We start from the raw sequence: 19,172 nt of genomic DNA, 5'->3' as shown, positions 1-19,172 counted from the left end.
ATGATGTGTTAAGCTCTCCTTTCACCATTTTTTGGACGAACACTCTGTTTGTGACCTAATGATTGGCTACTTGATGACCTTGATAGCTTCAAATTTGAATTTTGAGTTCATGAATGCTAATTCCACCATGGGTTAGAGCTAAAAAGTTAGTCCTCCATAGTGCATGTCCCCTTACCTTACGTGGCATGCAATTTTAAAGACCCATAGTACCTGTCCCAACCTAAGGACGAAAATAATAATTGCACATGGAAATTCGATCCTTATGCCGAAACGAATTGCACCAAACTTGTGTGTATGTATGTGAACGGAATTCCCTCCTTCATTATAACACAAGCGATTGCGTGGGTTTGATGATTTGGTGCCTTGACACTGCACACAAATTCCTCCAGTTGAATGGACTAAATCCGGAGTTTAAGTTTGAGGGGGCAGATGGAAGCAAACGAAGGGTCGGGCCAACAAGAGCTCGTGTCACCCTCCAAGTCAAGGGCAACCAGACCTGGGAGAAAGCGGCTCGCTATTGTTCTTTCTGTACTCCTGTCCTTCATTCTTGGTACTTTGTATTCTTGTTGCGTTTTTACTGCTCTCTCTCTCTCTCTCTCTCTCTCTCTCTCTCTCTCTCCAACTTACCCAGCTGTTCCAATAGACTCTTCATGTCTTTCCCTGATGTGTGCATATGCTGGGCATTTCAAGAGCATGTGCTGCTCATCTTCTCTTTCCCCTGTAGGACAGATTTTGTATAATCTTTCCCATCTATTTGCCTGTCTCCACTTCTAGCTCACGTGAGCTGGTTTTTAGCTTGCAGATTAAATGTCTTCCCCAGCATATTTATGCATTGCATTGCTGTCCATTGGGTTTTTGTAAAACTGCATTTTTGTTCCTGGGTTGTGCCATTGAGAGAGAGAGAGAGAGAGAGAGAGAGAGAGAGAGAGAGAGAGAGAGATTAATATTTGCTTATTTCAGGTCTTCCATTCTGGCTGAAGTCCACTGAAATTTACCGAACACCCCTTCCATTTACCTCCATTGAAGAGCAAGCAGAACATGTGATGTCGTCATCCCTTGTTTTGCCTTGTTACTTTCACTTTATTTTTACGGGAACGCAGAATGTAGATGGTGGCGATGATTTCGTACTGCATGGCCTAGAGGAGGCAGTATCAAAGATTTCCCAACTTGTACACAATTTTATTAGAGATCACAACTCTAGCCACGGTGGTTGTGGCTCATCTTTTACCGTAATGGCGAGCTTGGATACTCAAGACAAGTGCTTGAGGGTGGGAGTTCCAGATGACATTGCGGTCTGGCCTTGTGGGTTGATGAACTCAGGATTTTTAGAAGTCATGGAACATGGGGATGTTCATATGATGGATGAGTTTCTTGGCAATTATTCACATGGGCAGGGCACTAAAGATGGCATAAGGAGAGCTGCAGGGGGTCTTTACACAATTTTGAGTATAAATGAGTTATATCATGGAAATGGTCAGAAACAGGAGAACCTTGAAGATGAGTTTAGGGCAGGAAAGATTCCTGTATTTCCACCTTCTCAATCAATGGCAATGATCGGAAAATATCGTCATGCATGGGTAGTGGGATGCAACAAGGACAAGTTGATACTGGAAACTGAATTGGCCTTGATGAGTGATATCACTTTCAGATTTTTCATGAATGGAGGAAGTTATCAAGATCACAATAGAATGTCAACGGAGGAAAAGGGTGAGACCATGCCACTTGCAGCCGATGGAAAGGCCATTCTTTCATTTAGTCTGCTGAATGCTGAGCCAAGGGATTGGATTTTTGATTGGTACGATCTTATAGCTCATCTTATTACCCATTGCTTTAATGGATGTTTAGACTCTATGCTTGGATGATAGGTTCAGGTTTGTTATGTTTCTGCAGTGAGTGGATGACAATGCTGTGTGAGGTTCGCGAGTATGGCTGAACTGCATTCCCTAGTCTTTTGCCCTTGAAAGAAAGTAGGTTCTTGAGTCGTCAACAAGCATGTCTTGTACCCTCTTCTGTTTCCTATTGTTTTTCAAGCTACTAGTCTGTTTTGTTATCCATCATAGATCCATACTCAACACACAGAATATTGAATACAAAGGGTGTATATTTGGAAGCAGATTTATATGATAAAGTTTCGAGTGTGTTCTGAAAGTTGGTTTTGTATTTTACAGATAATGAGCCCTCCATAGCGTATTTAGATTATTAGGCTTAGACTTGTGTAATAAAAGCTATTCTGTTTGTATTTTACAGATCTAAAGATCATCATGATTCATATTATGTCGGAATTTGAGACAGAGGGTTTATATGTAGTATACCCTCGGACGTATGAACAACAAATGGGTGACCTGAGAAGGCTAGTTGAGGTGGTGTTGTAAAAAAGGATGCTGATTTGGAATGGGGCATAGGAAGTTGCACTTATGCAAGAAAAGATGCGTTCTCACAAAACTGATCATTTTGGAAGGATATATATAGCTTGAGCGGTCTGAATCAAACTCTCAAGATATAAAGATGTTGACTAGTTTGAATTAAATTCTGAGGGTGTTGGAAAAGAGGTCCAATCTCTAGTGGATTGTAGTTGGTCAATCACTTCACTCATGAATTAAAAAAGAACAGGCTCTGGTTTCAGTCTGTCCATAAAGGGTTATTATAAAAATGTTGGAAAACAGAGGTGGAGGTTGCTTGCCGTAGCCAACACTCCTGCATCAGAAGAATATTGCCCAGGAATCACATAATACTTGAATCAAATCTCAATCCATTCTTTGTGCACACAAGCATTCTTGAGGTTAACCACAGGTACAAATCTAGAGCATGCTCATGCAGTAGAATAGCCAAAAACAAATAATATAAATTGCACAAAATAGGCAAACTTTGTTAAAATCTGTCATGCTCAAACCACCACAATCTAGCAGCCTGTGTGCTGGCTAGATGTGGACTGTTGGCACTTCCATAGGCTGCCTTCTACTTCCACAGATCGATCATCTTTGATCCTTGTCAACAGTCCAATAAGTCTTGGAGAGCCCTGGTGCCCAAGGCATCTAGAGAGAGAAATTGTATACAGAGAGAAGACATTTAGAGAGAGAAAACTTCTACAGAAAGAAATCATATATGGAGAGAAAACATCTAGAGAGAGAGAGCATTTAGAGAGAGAAATCATCTAGAGAGAGAAAGCATCTAGAGAGAAGGTGTCTAGAGAGAGAAATTGTATGTAGAGAGAAAAGAGAGGACTGATGAGGCAAGGCTAGCAAGCAAAGGAGGAACAAGCCAAGGATAATGTAGAAGTGAGGCAAGGCCCTTAACTTATAGAAGAGCCAGGGGAGAAAAAGCAAACTCAAAAGCTAGGGTTAGGAATAGAAAAAGCTTTTAGAAGAATAGGGAAAGCTGGTAGAAAAAGCCAAAAGCAAAAAGGCTAGACTCTAAATAGAATAAAGCTTAAATCCTAAACAAGCAAGAAAAGAAAATAACTTTTAATATTAATTTAACTTTTTAATTTATACCACTCTACCCATACACGATAATTAATTAATCTACCCATACACAATAATCTAGGGGCCTAGGACTCAATCAACCCTAGAACTTAAATGCTTACCATCTTTTAGCTCTTGGACAGCCCTAGAAACTAGATACTCATGGACTGGGTTTTGAGATCACTTCCAACTCACAAGACTATGTGATCTAGATCTGTCCTCATTGACTAGGCATCATAGCCTAACACATGAAGGCTTACTCCCAAAGCCATTGAAGCTATTAGGAGTAGAACAATTGGGTATGGAGAACCCTTGTGGATGTGCGAAGCCTCGTCAGTCTTGTACGGCGTATTGGTAATTTAATACCAGGTGGAGGGTGATCCGGTAAGATAGTCATTCAACTCATAACTTCCCTAGTGTGAAGTTCACCCCATGCACTTGCTTCCGACATCGTGTCACTGGATGTGACTATTATGGATACTGAAGATCTATTGAAGATGAGGAGAAAGACCGTGCTGAAGACTGTAACAAAAGACCATACTGAAGATGGTAAACATAGGCCATATTGTAGATGGCAGAGATAGGGCAATGATAGAAATGGGAGAGAGAGCATGAAGCCAGAGAGAGAGTACAGAACGTCGAATATGCATTAGAATGAAGTAAAACAATACAAAAGGGGGGATAAGGTTTTGTCTAAGTAACAAACCTTATCCTTCACTAACCGTAGCTAGCGAACTAACTGTGGTTAGGGGAAAAAACCTCTAAATGAGGAAAAAGTGCCCCTAACCCACTTATTGACTTTACATTGGTCACTGCCTAGAATTTATCCATAATTCTAACACCCCCTTGCAGTGCCAATGTCATGTACAAGGAAATGATCAATCACCAAAAGGAGATAAGTTCAGGGCACTGCGAAATGCCTCAAACTTCTCACGTGGAAGTGCTTTGGTGAAGATGTTTGCAACATTGTCATGTGTTGACACATAGATCATATTGATCTCTCCTACATGCAACTTCTCTCTGACATAGTGATAGTGAACCTCAATGTGCTTCGTGCGAGCATGAAACACATGATTCTTTGCCATTGCTATAGCACTCTGACTATCAGTGAGAATCGGAGAAGGAACCTCCATTGAAAGATGAATATTAGCAAGCAAACGACGCAGCCAAATACATTCAATTGTCGCTGTGAAAGTTGCCTTGTACTCAGCTTCACATGAGGAAGTAGCCACAGTAGATTGCTTCTTGCTCAGCCAAGAAATGCAAGCTTTGCCCAAAAAGAAACAATTACCACTTGTGGACTGCCTAGTGTCATAGTCTCCAGCCCAATTTGAATCACTGTAAGCATGCATCTGCAAGTCACCCCCCCTGGGAAACATCAAGCCATAAGACTTTGTGCCTTGCAAGTAACGGAAGATGCGTTTTACAGCCTGCCAATGTGTTGTCTTTGGGCTGTGCATATACCTGCTCACCTGAGATACTGCAAACTGAAGATCGGGCTGTGTATTGCACATATATATGAGGCATCCTACCGCCTCACTGTAGAGTGTGGCATCTATAGATTTTTTTGCATCATGCATTGTAAGCCTCAGCCTTGGCTCCATGGAAGTAGCTATAGGCTTGCAATCTTTCATCCTGAATCTCTCCAAGAGTTTTTGAACATACTTGGATTGAGACATAATGATACCACGTCTCTCTTGAATGAATTGGATCCCCAAATAATAATGTAACATGCCCAAATCTGACATGTCAAAAGTGGCTCTCAATTCAGCCTTGAAATCTACAATTTTATCACCATTTGGCCTTGTGAGCAGTAGGTCATCTACATAAAGAATGATGACCAAGATTTCCCCCTCATGCTTCTTGATGTAGAGGGTGCTTTCAGTTGGACTATTGCCGAAACCCTTGTTGGACAGAAAGGCATCTATCTTTGCATACCAAGCACGGGGAGCCTGTTTGGGGGTTACTGTGTGGGTCGATCGAGAAGTCAAAGGAAACAGCAGTAGCAAGGGCATGGCGAGGGGCTAGGTGGCAGGTCAGCTAGGTGGTGAGGGGCATGGTAGGCACATGGAGCAGCAAAGCAATAGGGCAGCAAGGTGGCTAGGAGCATGGCGAGCGTAGCAGCATGGTGGGTGGAGTAGATAGGAAGCCCATATAAAGCTTTATTCAGCTTACATACCTTACTTGCATCATTTGATACCGCAAAGCCTGGAGGTGGTTTCACATACACCTCTTCCAACAAGTCTCCATTTAAAAATGCTGTTTTTATGTCCAACTGATGGACTTTCCAATCCAAATGTGCAGCCATGCCAATAACAGTTCTGATGGTTGGCATCCTGGATGTAGGAGCAAATGTCTCCTCATAATCAATGCCCTTTTTTTGAGCATATCCTTTGGCAACCAGCCTTGCTTTGTACCTGTCAATGGACCCATCGGGGTTCTGTTTGACCTTGAAAACCCATTTTGTACCGATGGCATGCTTACCTGGTGGCAAATCCACAACAGCCCAAGTCTGATTTTTCTCTATGGACTGCAACTTGGCTTGCATCCAATGCACATTATCCTTTGCTTCTTCAAAAGAGTCAGGCTCCTCTTCATCAAGAAGAGTCCCTGCATAAGCTGTCTCAACTGAAAAGCCCCCCCTGCGTGCCTTACTGCACTACGAGTCCTGCCAGGCAATGGAGCCTCAAGCCTACTCTCCCTGAGAGTCTGAAACAACCAATTCGGGACTGTTTTGGCTGCGTGTATCTCTTGAATCTCTTGCCTGACAACTTCATCCACACCCTGAGGTGGTACTAAATCAGCCGGTGGCTGAACTTGGACATGTGGATCTGGAGGACGTTGCTGTAAATTCTGAGTTTCAGCGGGGGAACCAAATGCTATAGGAAGCATCCCCTCAAACACATCATCTAAAGAAGCTGGAATCTGAAATTCAGCATGTGTATGTGCTGAATTTCCAGAGAATATAAATCTCTACTTACAAAAATCTTGTGCATAGCAGGATTGTAGCGACAATAGCCTTTGCTTTGTGAACTATATCCCACAAAAATGCATTTGAGTGCCTTATCTGACAACTTGTGTCTAAACTCCACAGGCACGTGGGCATATGCAACACAACCAAAAACTCTGAAATGGCCTAGTGAAGGCTTTTTCCCATGCCATGCCTCATAGGGAGTGATTGTCTTCAAAGCCTTTGTAGGAGCCCGATTCAAAATATAGTTGGCACACATGAGGCCTTCAAGCCAAAACTTGTGAGGCAACTTCTTACTTGTGAGCATGCATCTATCCATCTCCATGGCAGTGCGATACTTACGCTCAGCTTGGCCATTCTGTTGAGGTGTAATCCTCACTGTAAGCTGATGCGTGATGCCTTTCTCCTTCAAAAATGTCTCAAATTTATGAGACATATACTCCCCCCCTCGATTTGTGCGAAGTGTCTGCACCTTGAGTCCTGTCTCATTCTCAACCATAGCCACAAAGTGTTTGAAATGCGTAAACACTTCTGATTTTTCCTTGAGACCATAGACTCAAGTGTAGTTGGTGAAGTCATCTATGAATGTAACAAAATAGAGATAACCCCCAAAAGCAGGTGTCCTCATGGGACCGCAGACATCACTGTGAATAAGCTGTAATTTCCGTGTAGCTTTCACTACACCATCCTTCTTGAAGGGAAGTCTATGCATCTTGCCAAGGATGCAACCTTCACATGCATGAGGAGAAGGCGACTCCAAAGGAGGCAATGCATCAACCATATCATGCCTCTGAAGTGTCATTAAGCTGCCATAGCTCATGTGCCCATACCTGGCATGCCATAACTCCACATTCTGCATGGCAACAGTGGGAGTGCTAATTGATAATGCAAGATCGGATCTTTTTTCATATAGATCGAGCTGAAAAAGACCTCGGTACAAAGTGCCAGACAACATCAAAGCATAGTCATTTTCTTTGTCTTTGACTGCACACTTGTCATCATAAAAAACAACCTGAAATCCTCCTCTATTGAGTGAGGACACTGAAAGCAAATTCTTCTTTATCCCTGGCACATAGAGAACATCTGAAATTCTGAAATCTGTGCCATTAGTGGATGTGAGAATAATATCTCCCACTCCACACACTGAATAAGAAGAATTATTCGCACAAGTCACCTTCTTTTTGGTGGGTGGAGGATGCAGAGATACAAACAGACTCTTCTTGGAAGTGATGTGCTTTGAAGCACCACTGTCAAAATACCAAGTATGAAGTGTCTCATCGACACCAAGAGAGCATGCATCCTTTGAAGGATCATAACTGCAAGTCAAGAAAGCATATGGGTCATCATCATTAGTGGCTGTAGCATCTGAACTACCCACTGAAAAATTTGAAGTGCAAGATAGAAAGGCATAGTGCTCTTCCACAAAGTTGGCTGCAACATCTCCCCCATCATGAGAATGTGGAGCTGATGCATTTGACACAGCCATACCGGAATCCCTTTTCTTCTCTTTGGCTATGCGCTTCTTGCATTCTCCAATATAATGACATGGCTTCTTGCAATAATGACATATTCCCTTCTTTTTCTGCTTATTGGTATCACCCTTTGCCTTATAAGAGGGCTGTCCTGAATCAGCTTTATGTTGATTGGCTTGTGGCTTTTGCTGCCCTTTACCCTTGGGCTTGAACTTAGAGAGCATAGCATGCTCGCCAGCCCGGGTTGCCATATTTCTGCGAATTGGCTCCTCCTGCAACAGAAGTCCTACCAACTCGTGAAAAGAGAGAGGATTGCTGCCCCCCCTCAATGACAAATTCAGCGAGGTGTGGAAACCGAGATAGGACTCAAGAAGAGAGTTTAGAGTGGTGGTGATCATCTCTGAATCCGAAATGACTTCATCAATATTCAGCAATTGTTCCCTTGAGTCCTAAAGCTTTGTGAGGTGAGAATTCATGGAATCTCCCTCCTCCATATGCGTATGGGAAAGTTCTCACTTCAGAAAGGAAACCCTGGCATCATTTCTCGCTGCAAACATACTCTCAAGTATCTCCCAAGCTGCCATAGATGTCTTGCATGACCGAATATGAGGTATAATGAACCTCTTGACAGAAAGAGAGATTATTGAAAGGGCTTGTGCATCTCTAGAGTTCCATCTTTTCTGCTCTGCTGTGGGAGCTCTTGGAGCGGCTGCTCCAACTACTTGTGCTGCATTTGCACCTCTACCCTTGCCTCTAGTTGTAGGAGTGATAGGTGTAGTCGCTGTATCTAGTCTTGCTTCATCTCCACTGACATAATCCCAAAGATGTCTACCAACCAAGATATTGCGAACCATGAAACTCCACAAGGAGTAGTTGGTGCCATCCAACTTATCCTCCTGTGTGAGAACTCTGAACACCTCATTGGGGTTGTTCTGAGCCATTTTCACTAGATAATCTCAAAAAAATATAGCAAACTGGCCAAGTTAAATCCCTTCTTGGGATGTAAAATGCACAAGTGAAATCTGCAAGGAAAAATCTGCCCACAGTGACAAATACTGTCACAGCCTCTCAAAGGCTCAAAATGCACTTCAATTATCTTGCAAATGCTCTCAATCTGCAAAAAAACACTGCAAAATTTGCCAATGTCTGCAATGTCACTCAAAATGAGTCCAAAATTTCCTACAACAGTCCCAAAATGCTTGTACACTACCAAATTGCATTAGAATGCCAAAAGCCCCAATTTCTTCAGGGAAATTGCATCCAAAAGAAATAATGCAATAAATTGCAGTGTAAAGCAAAAAGCCTCAAATGTTTGCAAGAAATTGCAACTCTAAAAGGGGCAAATTGACTGAAAGCCCCAAATTGCAATTTATCTGCAAAAGAACCAAATTCTATTCTAATGTGTGCAAATGAGCACACCCACAATCCCAAATGCACCTGCTTGAATCCAAAACCAAACAATGGCTCCCTGCAAAATGCATTTGTGTGCATACGCAAACAAAAGAGCCCCAAAATGCACTCTGTGTCTGTCACCTGCAAGAGTAACGTGCAAATGGTACAGAGCTGCAACCTGAAAGGAGCACCTCGAAGCCGGGAGCAGAAGTGTACGGACATCTGCCCGAAGAGCTGTACGGACGGCTGATGCACTGTGTACGGACGCATGCGTGATTTGTACGGATGCCTACGAACGTTGTACGGATGGCTTTGCTCAACTGTACGGACGATTGACATAAGTGTCCGTATGATTGTACGGTAGAGTTGTACGGACATTAGAAGTAGGTGGTACAACGCAAGACCACTGTACGTCTGCACGATTGTACGGCCAGGAGAAGCAAGTGGTATGGCGCAGATACCTGTACGATTGTACGAACAGAAGACAGTGCACATACGGCGTCGTATTGCAATGTACGGATGGCGACAATGTTGCTCTGCAGTACGGACGACGTCACTTGTACGGACGGGAGCAGATTGGCGCTGGGTGTATAGAGGATTGCACTGTACGGAACAGCCAACTATGGCTGTATGGAATGATTCGCAGGTAGGTAGCTTCTCATGCTTGAGTTGAAGCTAGTGGGTGAGAGAAGGTCCAGGAGCTCTAGCTGGTCTGATACCAAATGATAGAAATGGGAGAGAGAGAAGGAAGCCAGAGAGAGAGTGCAGAACATTGAATATGCAATAGAATGAAGTAAAACAATATAAAAGGGGGGATAAGGTTTTGTCTAAGTGACAAACCTTATCCTTCACTAACCGTAGTTAGTGAACTAACTGTGGTTAGGGGGAAAAACCTCTAAATGAGGGAAAAGTGCCCCTAACCCACTTATTGACTTTACATTGGTCACTGCCTAGAATTTATCCATAATTCTAACAGGCAAACCATATTGGAGATGGTAGAATACAGACCGTATTGGAGACGGTAGATCACATTGAAGGTGATAGAGCCACACTGAAGGTGACTGGTTGTGCTGAAGACCACAGATTAAAGGCGATGGATTGCATTGAAGGCGATAAGAGCTTTGATGTTCGAAAGGGGTCACACTAAAGGTGACAAGGGCTATACTGGAGATAGCAATGCATGGTGATCAGCCATGTAAAGAGAGTACTCAGAACTGCCGATGGAGATGTGCCAAGAAGATTCCCGGCTGGGATGTGAAATCTTGTCACAAGAACTCACATAGAAGAACACACACGTGTGGTTAGTAAAAATGAGATCTCAAGATTGTAAAAATAATGATAAAAAAATATGGCAGTAAGAAAGAGCCATTGTTATACACTCGTAGTACTACCGACCTATACTTCTATGCCTAACGGATTCTAGCTATCTGCCAACTGGACAAGCACATGGCAGGCACCTACTGGCTTGCTTAAACCTGTATTGCTGATCTGCAATTGCAGATTGCGTCTATCCGCTACAGACATGCATCTGCTTCTTTCCCTAATGGCGTGCTACACGCTTTGCTGCCTAGTCAAGGCTCCTAAAGCCTTTTCTGGCCCCTTAACCTGGGCCTTTCTCCAACCTCAGCTGGGCTCTAAACAAGACAGAGCAACCTATGATGCCGGAGCGGGAGATAGACCGACTCACTTTCTCTCCTGCTCAACACTAACTAAACTGCAAGAATGATGCGCTCAATACACAAATGATGCTGTGGATGTGAGTAGAAGTAGAGTTTATTAACGTCCTCGGGGGGCCAAAAATGACCCATGGGACTCGTCTCAATACAATGTAAAATAGAGTGTCCTCAAGGAGAGGGGTCAGGAGTCTATGAGTTCCCGACGCCAGGTAAAAAGACGAGTGACAAAAGATCCCAATGCTGTTGGGGAGGCAGTAGAGAGAACTGATGTCAGCTGAGCGGAGTCCTCCAGTATCTGCTGGTAGTCCTCCTTGATATGTGCATATCCGGGGCATTGTAGAGCCACATGTGCCTCCGTCTCAACTGTCTGCATGTCACAAAGGGTACAGACTCTAGCATGTCTAGGCTGATGCATCCAAGCTCCCTTCTCAATTGCAAATGTATGAGATCTGGTACGAAATTTGGCTATGTTTCTGCGATATAGAAGGGGGATAGGTGTGCTAATATAAGGTTGAGCATGAGTCTCTATGGACATGTATGTAGACCAACATGTGGGATTTATGTTGTCTTGGTAATATTCCAGCTTTACCCTCTTTTCACTTGTCAGCCAGTGAGTTTGCAAAGTGCTCAGTAAAGACAGTTGAAACTCTTGCATGGTGACCTTTTCAGGCGGCATGGTCAAATATGCTTCCACTTTCCATTTGCTGAACCATTTTCTTATGTCGGTTGTCCATCCTGTACAGATGATCTTACTTTTGTGGTTCTTTTGAAGCTTTGTGCTGGCATTCCATGCTTTATGAGGCAACCTATTAGGTATTGCATAACTCTGATCAGTGCATGAAATTCAATCGGCCTCCTTCCCGTTTCCAACAGAAGTATTGAGTATGGAGTAGTGGGTTTGACACCAAGGTGTCGCCGTAAGAAAGCCTTTTGCATTTTCTCAATATCATTCCATGTAGAGGCTGAAATATTGCCTCCCCGTACTTCCACTCCATATAATAGTGTCTGTACTACATATGCATCAAACAATCCATTTCGAATTTTCGAGTTGCCAGTGTCAGTATGCCTGCAATCATTCTCAAATTGGTAGTACTTCCCCAAGCCAGTGTCCATCCTTCTGTGGATCTGCCAGGATATCAACCCCTAAGTATTTGAAGGTGTTGACATACTCAATAATCTGTCCATCAAAGGTGATCTTAGGGGGATGTTCTGGCTGATTGGTACAGACTGCCATCATCTTTGTTTTGACGACATTCACTTGCAGCCCACTTTCCCTATAGAAAGTCTTGAGCACTTGTAAAAGTTTGTGCATAGAGTCCGGATCGTATGTAAAAAGAACTACATCATGTGCGTATAGCAACAATAGCACTGTCCATAGTCCCAATTGCGGTCCTTGCAACCCTTCCTCTGTTGCAAATTCATTGATGAGTTCCTCCAGTTGATCAATGCCCCATATTACTCTCAAACACATCTGACATACCCTGTGCTTGTTTGAGTCAGCATAATACCTTTTCATAGATATGAGAGATGCCTACTCTCAAGGCCAATGGGACTCCTATTGCTTGCATTCTCTTCCATAGTCCTCCTCTTGGAACAATGTCAAATGCTTTCTTGAAATCCACAAAGCAACAAAATAAAGTGCGTCCTCTCAATCTGCACTGAGGACTCTCAAGGTAATAAGGTGGTCGGCTGTGCTCCTTGCGAAAGCCTGCTTGTCCAGTGGCCCTTTTCTGGGCCTCTTCTGCCCATGAGCTGATTTTCATTTCAAGCACCGTACTGAAGAGCTTGGCCAATGTCGAGTTGACCATTATAGTTCTGTAATTTGTGACTGAATTTTTGTCTCCACCCTTTTGTAAAGGCTGGACCCAATTTTCTTGCCATTCTTGAGGAAAACCATGGTGTAGAGCATGTGTTAGGATGTGTGAGAGCCATGTTCTTGCTCGGTCTCCTGTCCATTTCACAAATTCAGCCTGTATCTTCATGTGATCTGAGGCTTTGCCATTAGCCATCTTCTTTAGTCCAGCTTCAATGTCTTCAAAGGTAAAAGGACTAGTACATGTGACCGACAGATCCTCCTTCCCCATTTCAGTGGCATGTGCATGATTGTACAACTTGGTAACATAATCAAGCATGGTTGCATCTGATATATCCCCTGTTACCTGTTTCCGTCTGCCTTTCACTTGTTTCCAGCCCTTTCTTGGATTTTTTATGAAAGTAATCAAATCAGATTTCTCTCTTTCTAGAATATATTTTCTTTTCTTTTTCCTTGTGAGGGCATTGTATGTCTTCTCCAATTGTTTATGCCTGTCTTCATCCAGTATGTATTTCAGCTCTTTGCGCAGTTGTTTACATTCCTCGTCATACCATTTCTTGTGTGGTAACCCTTTGACCTGTTTCTTTTTTCTTGTAGATGCTGCTCCAAATGTTTGTGTGGCTGAGGGAAGTATTGCTTCCTGCAGGGCTGTCCATCTAGGGTTGGTCATTGTTCTCAGCTTTGCATCCAAAGTGTCTGCATAATCTTGGTGTTTGTCTGGGTCTACTTTGAAACCTCCTGCATGTGCTCAAAATTTCTGCTCCCTATGTTCAATGTGTATGTCAAGATCCAACCATATTGGGAGATGGCCCGATTCCGGATATTTCATCCCTAATGTTGAAGCTTTTGATAACATGTATAGTGTCCACATGTACCAAGGCATAATCTAGCACACTTTGGCCTCCACTAGCTGAGATACACATCATCTTGTGGTTGCTGGGGAATAATTGCATTCCATTCAAGACTGGCATGTGCAGCCCATTAATCATGCATCTGAGTGCTCTGCCTTGTGTGTTGATGGTGTCATCCTCGGATGTTCTCTGCCACATGGTGTCCACTTCTGTGACTGATTCTTTATCCATTTCATCATGTGTGATGGGCTGAAACTGTAGGTGATTAATTCTTGCATTAAGGTCTCCCATCACTATGACTGGACCCTTTTCTCTGAGTTCAGCCACATCAAGACATAGTGCTTCAAACGCATCACTAGGGTCCACTCCGTGTGTGCTGTAAAAGGGTGACTCATGGTGAGGTATGTAGCAGCCTGCAAGAAAGACAGGGCATTTACCAAGCTCTATTTTCAGCCACATGTATCTTTTGTATTTGTCCACTTTATGGAGGCTGACTTTTTCTGCCATGTGTTCCTGTATCATGCATGCAACACCTCCTTGTCCTCTTTTCCCCACTTGCCTTTGGTATATTGAGTGCACCACATATCCAGGTATCTCTGGGATCTTGCATGTTTCACTTTCCCAAGTCTCTCCTAAAAGGATGATGTCTGCATCGTGAATGAAGGCATTTATGCTTACCCCTTTATGCCAAGGAAAACCTCTGCAATTCCAAAACATGACTTGTAGCCATTTGCGTTTCCCATGGGTCACGAATCCCTATTTTGCATTTTGGTCCCCATCTTGTGTTTGGGGCAACTTTCCTCGTCTCATTAGTCTTTCCGTGTATTGTTTTCTTCGCACTTCCTGCTGGTTGGGGGTACGGTCTTCACTGACATAGAAAGGTGTGCCTTTGAGATACACTTTACTGCTATGAGAGAATCAGAGGGAGAGAATATAGCAGGCCTATGAAGAGGAATATATAACTGAATGTATGAACGCCCAAAGGGCTGAATACAATAGTATAAAGGGATAGAACCCTCACTACAAAAATGTGAATGAATGGAATTGTAGAGAGGAGGTGAATCCTCATTGGATGATCCTTATGGGTCCAAGGCTACCCTGCTGGTCCGCTGCTGGGAGTCCTAGCTGTTGAACTGAGCCATTGAAGGCCCAAGTAGTTGGATGAAGTGTAACAAAGGGGACAAAGGGGTTCATTTGGGGGTGCTTTAGTGAGGGTTGTAGGGAATAGGTCCAGCCTCTAGGGAACTCACCCTGCAGCACACCTTCCACTCTCCTTCACCCCCCAGTGTGAGGCCCAAGGGAGTGGCTTCAGGCTGCTCCTGTCTGCTCCTTTTCTTGCTGGATAGTTGGATAATTTGAGGCCTAGGGCCTCCCCTTTTATAGGCCCTAAGGCCTGCCGCAAAAACCGACCAGCCTGCAGCGAACTGGCCGACCAGACTGGCCAACCAGTCTGTGGCTGGTCCAGCCCTATAAGGGCTCACAACCCGGGGCCTTTGGGCCCACACTTCTAGGGCCTTTGGCCCTCCAATCTAGGCAAGGGCCCAGCCCTATATAAGGGCCCTAGCCAGGCCCTTTTGGGCTGCTGCTAGGCTGCCCTTTGCTGCTGCTGGAGACCCTATTGCAGGCTGTACACCTGCCCACAGACCCCCGCCATGCTGCAGCCCTTTGCCGGCACCATGTCCTTTCGTACACGTCCGTACTATTGCTGACGTCATCGCGCCTTTTACCTGGGACACCCCGCCATGTCTGCTGTTCCAGATCCACCCCTTCCAGGCCAGATCCTGATGCTGAATGCCTCGCCATCTGCTGTTGTTGTTGGTGCCATATGTTGCAGCCACCTTGACTACAGGTGTGTTCCCTTAGCTGGCTGCCCACATGACAGCCTGTGTGCTGCCCATGTGGCAGCCCCCTCTCCATTTTATTTCCTTTAGGCATGCTGCCCACATGGCATCCAAATAGATGACCATGTGGCAACTCTTGCCCTAGGTCTCCCTCCCCCATGCTCTCCTCATATGGGGGCTTACAGATGGGGAGGTGACCATTCCAACACCTTGAGCTTTGGATTCAAGTGGACGCAAATTGGACAGATTTAAGTGGACTCCAGTTTCATTGGCGTTGGATGTCAAGCAAATTGATTTGTTGGCATTGTTTTTGTCATAACAGTTGAGTCAGAGTAGCAAAAGGGGAAAACAAAGCTGCCAAGGTCGGAGCTCTGATACCAATGCAATGAAGGAGGTAGGGGCGGATTGGAAGAAGGGGATAGAATTGGCAGAAGGGGGAGAGACGAAGGGGGAGGAGTGACAAGTGATGAAAGGGGGTAGAGGGAGAAAGAAAGAAAGAAAGTTTATTAAAGTCTTCGGAAGACCGATGGGTCTATGAGACTGTGAAAATCCTGATACAACGAGCTGTGGTAGTGGAGCTACTAAACGAGCGTCCATACCAATGCAAAATGCAAAATGCCAAAAATGCAGAATGGCAGTACTAAGTCCTTAGTACAGCATAGTCATGTCGGTGGTCGACTATATATCAATCTCAGCATCATCATCAATATCATCATCATCCCCAGCAACAGCAAGATATCAGGATGGATGAGGAAGTGGAGGCATGAAGTCGGCAATAGAGTGCTATCGGCCACTCAGAGGTGCGGTCCTGGCACGTCTCTTGGTCGTAGCTCTACGTCTAACCAGGGCTACTGTGACCCCCGTCAATCGGGCTCCAACTCTAAACAAGGAGGGGATGTCTCCAAGTGTGATCTGTGTGTCGACCCTCTGTCTGAGCTGTCGGGTCACGGGCTCCGGGTCACGGTCATGTCGAGGCCTCGTCTCGTTGGGGTCCATGTGATCTAGCTGAAAGAACGTGATAGAGCTCTGAGAGGGATCAACCGAGGAAGAAGTTTGCTCCTGTCTTTGTGCTCGGAGTATCCTCTCGCGGTGTCTAAGTGCCTCATGAATGAAACTTGCCAAACACTGCTAGTCTGGGTAGGAGAGGAAATGGGCTAAAATCCCATAACTATCTTTGAAGAGGCAGTGGAAACGTCCTCGGATCTCATAGTACACAGGACACCTGAAGGTGAAATGCTCCTCTGTCTCAACCTCCTGTATGTCACGTAGTGTGCATATGCGCCGCTCCCTGGGTAGTCGCTCTGCTCTGCCGCTCTCGATGCGAAGTCTGTGTGAAGAGACCCGGAACTGCCCAAGAGAGATTCTCATCAAGTGGGGTAGGTGAATCTGTGTATCCTGGTGGGTCAATGAAACCCTCTGCTGTGATATGTAAGAAGTGATCTCTGTAGAAGCTAAGCTTCACTGGGAGTTCACTCGGTTCCAACCAGGTCCGAAAAGTGTGTAGCTGTAGTAGATTCTCACGGATAACCTGGTTGACCTCGTGTGATAAGAGGGGAGAGAACGGAGCATCCATGCTATATTGGAAGGGAGGTAGTCTATCCATGTGGAGCCCTAGTCGCTCAAACTATCTCTCTGTACGTGCATACCAGCACCTCTGATCTCCTCCTACTGCAGGTGCCATAGAAGAGGATAAAGCTATCCATGGTAGCCTGCTACGCCCCGAGTTATAATCCCCATATTCCCTAACTCGGTACAGATATGTGATGACTTGAAATGCAGCATCTAGCTGTAAAGGGAGTGACCCAAACTCAGCCTGAATGATCTGGTGAGGAACGGATGACTTACCATGAATCATCTGTGATAGCATGAGAAGCTGTAGCCGCTCCACACGGGCCCACTCTGTATCAGACAAGTCTGGCCCCCAACAAGGACTGTCGTACATCCCCGCTGGGCGAGCCAAGGAGTCAAAAAGCAACCCCTTGGTGCGTGGATCCTGAAAGTGTGAGCGGAAGCACTGACTCTCTAGCCTGGCCAATGAGGCATACCCTCTACTCAAGCATGCCTGCATCGCGGGTCTCATAGTGAAGCTCGGTCCGGAGAAGATAACCCCAAGATAAGTGTATGATGAACTATCTCAACAGTTGACCCCGCAAATGTGAACTGCTCCTGACGCATGATGGCTCGAGATGTATTGAAGATCATGACCTTAGTTTTACCTAGGTTGACCTTCAAATCATGAGACTCACAAAAGGACTGTAGTGCGTCTAGGTGTCTCTGAAGCCCCTCTGTTGAGGAAGACAAGAGAGCCATGTCATCTGCATAGAGCAAAATCTGGATCAGCGTGCCCGCAAGAGAGTAACCTACACCCCCCTGTGTCTGCATCACTGTCTCAAGCTCGTCAATGTAGAGGCCAAACAAGGTAGGCGACAAAGGACACCCTTGTTTGACCCCGATGGTACTCATGATCTCGTCTGTCCACCCGGATCCTACCCGAACTCTGCCAGAAACTCTCTCGTAAAGTGCCATGACAGCCCAAATGATCTCTTGGTCATAACCCAAGTCCTGTAGGCACCGTATGAGGCGGGCTCTCGGGACCGTGTCAAATGCCTTGCGAAAATCCACAAAGCAACAATAAACCCTCTGCTTCCGTGATCTCGCCTCCTTGATGATACATCTGAGCATCAGAATGTGGTCCATGGTTCCATGATCACGCCGGAATTCGGCCTGTCCTGCTGCTCTGAGTCCTCGATACTCTGCAAGTCTGCTAACCTCGGAGTCAAGTAGTGATGCATAAATCTTGGACATGACATGTCCAATCATAATGGTCCTGTAGTTCTCCGGGCTCATGGGATCCCCTGCCTTGTGGATGGGTGAGATAGTGTTAATGGTCCAAGTGTGTGGAAATCCCAAACAAACCGCTTCATTAAAAAGCTTTGCTAAGATCGGAGCTAGGAGGTTAATCCCATATGCAATGAACTCAGTGCATAGTCCCTCATGATCCTTCGCTCGGCCATTATGAAGTTTTATTACAACATCCTTCACCCCTCCTCTAGTGAAGAGGGTGCAGGATGTGGGAGGAGGCATGTGTGAGAGGCTAGGGACTGGCTGATTTGGGATGTCATAAAGTGTGCGTGCATAATCAAACCAGATCTGGGTGTCAGTGAGTGGCGGAGGGGACCGTCCTTCTAGAAATCTCCGCCAGAAGTCCTTAGAGTTGTTACTAAACAAAATGTTCAGTAGCTCCTCCTCGTTTCGACAAACGAAGTCTAGTTTCTTCCTTCATACCAGTCTACGGTATTCACGTAGTGTATCTGGTGCGCTCGGAAGACTGTTTTTGGTTTCGAATCTGAGTTGACGGCGTAAGGCCTTACACTCATCATCGTACCAACTATTACAGGGTACGGTTCCAAGGGGTGGTGGGCGGGTGGAGCGGGTGGTGTGGGGAAAGGCGTGAATGGCAGCCTCGTGTAGTGAGCAGGTGACAAGGGCAGCACGATCCTCTAAAAGGGGTATGAAGTCAATATAAGCGAGAAGTATGTACAGACGGCCAGAGTAAGAAGGTGAGTGATCCTGATCAAAGCGTATATCGTGGTAGGTGGAGTAAGCACTGAGTGGGGTGGAAGGTGCTGTGCGAAGGGAGGTGGAGATGCGAAAGAAAAGGTATGTGTGATCAGCCCCTGGGGGGAGAGGTGCTA

General features: G+C 45.1%; 1 protein-coding gene across 1 annotated transcript in view; it reads left to right on the top strand.

Moving 5' to 3' along the window:
• Nucleotides 1–234: 234 nt before the first annotated feature.
• Nucleotides 235–19,172, top strand: part of LOC147896100 (GPI transamidase component PIG-S-like protein) — a 120,832-nt gene continuing 101,894 nt past the window's right edge. Inside the window, exons 1-2 of the mRNA XM_087382838.1 lie at nucleotides 235–550; nucleotides 961–1,795. Of these exons, the coding sequence (XP_087238964.1) occupies nucleotides 430–550; nucleotides 961–1,795 (956 nt within the window). The 5' untranslated portion in view covers nucleotides 235–429. The remainder of the gene's footprint in view (nucleotides 551–960; nucleotides 1,796–19,172) is intronic.

Source organism: Dipteris shenzhenensis, chromosome 12, assembly GCF_047967505.1.
Source record: "Dipteris shenzhenensis isolate YYH24624 ecotype China chromosome 12, Dip_SZ_1.0, whole genome shotgun sequence".
Lineage (NCBI taxonomy): Eukaryota > Viridiplantae > Streptophyta > Polypodiopsida > Gleicheniales > Dipteridaceae > Dipteris > Dipteris shenzhenensis.
The sequence above is the reverse complement of the archived record's forward strand: the minus strand, read 5'-3'. Positions and strand labels throughout refer to the sequence as shown.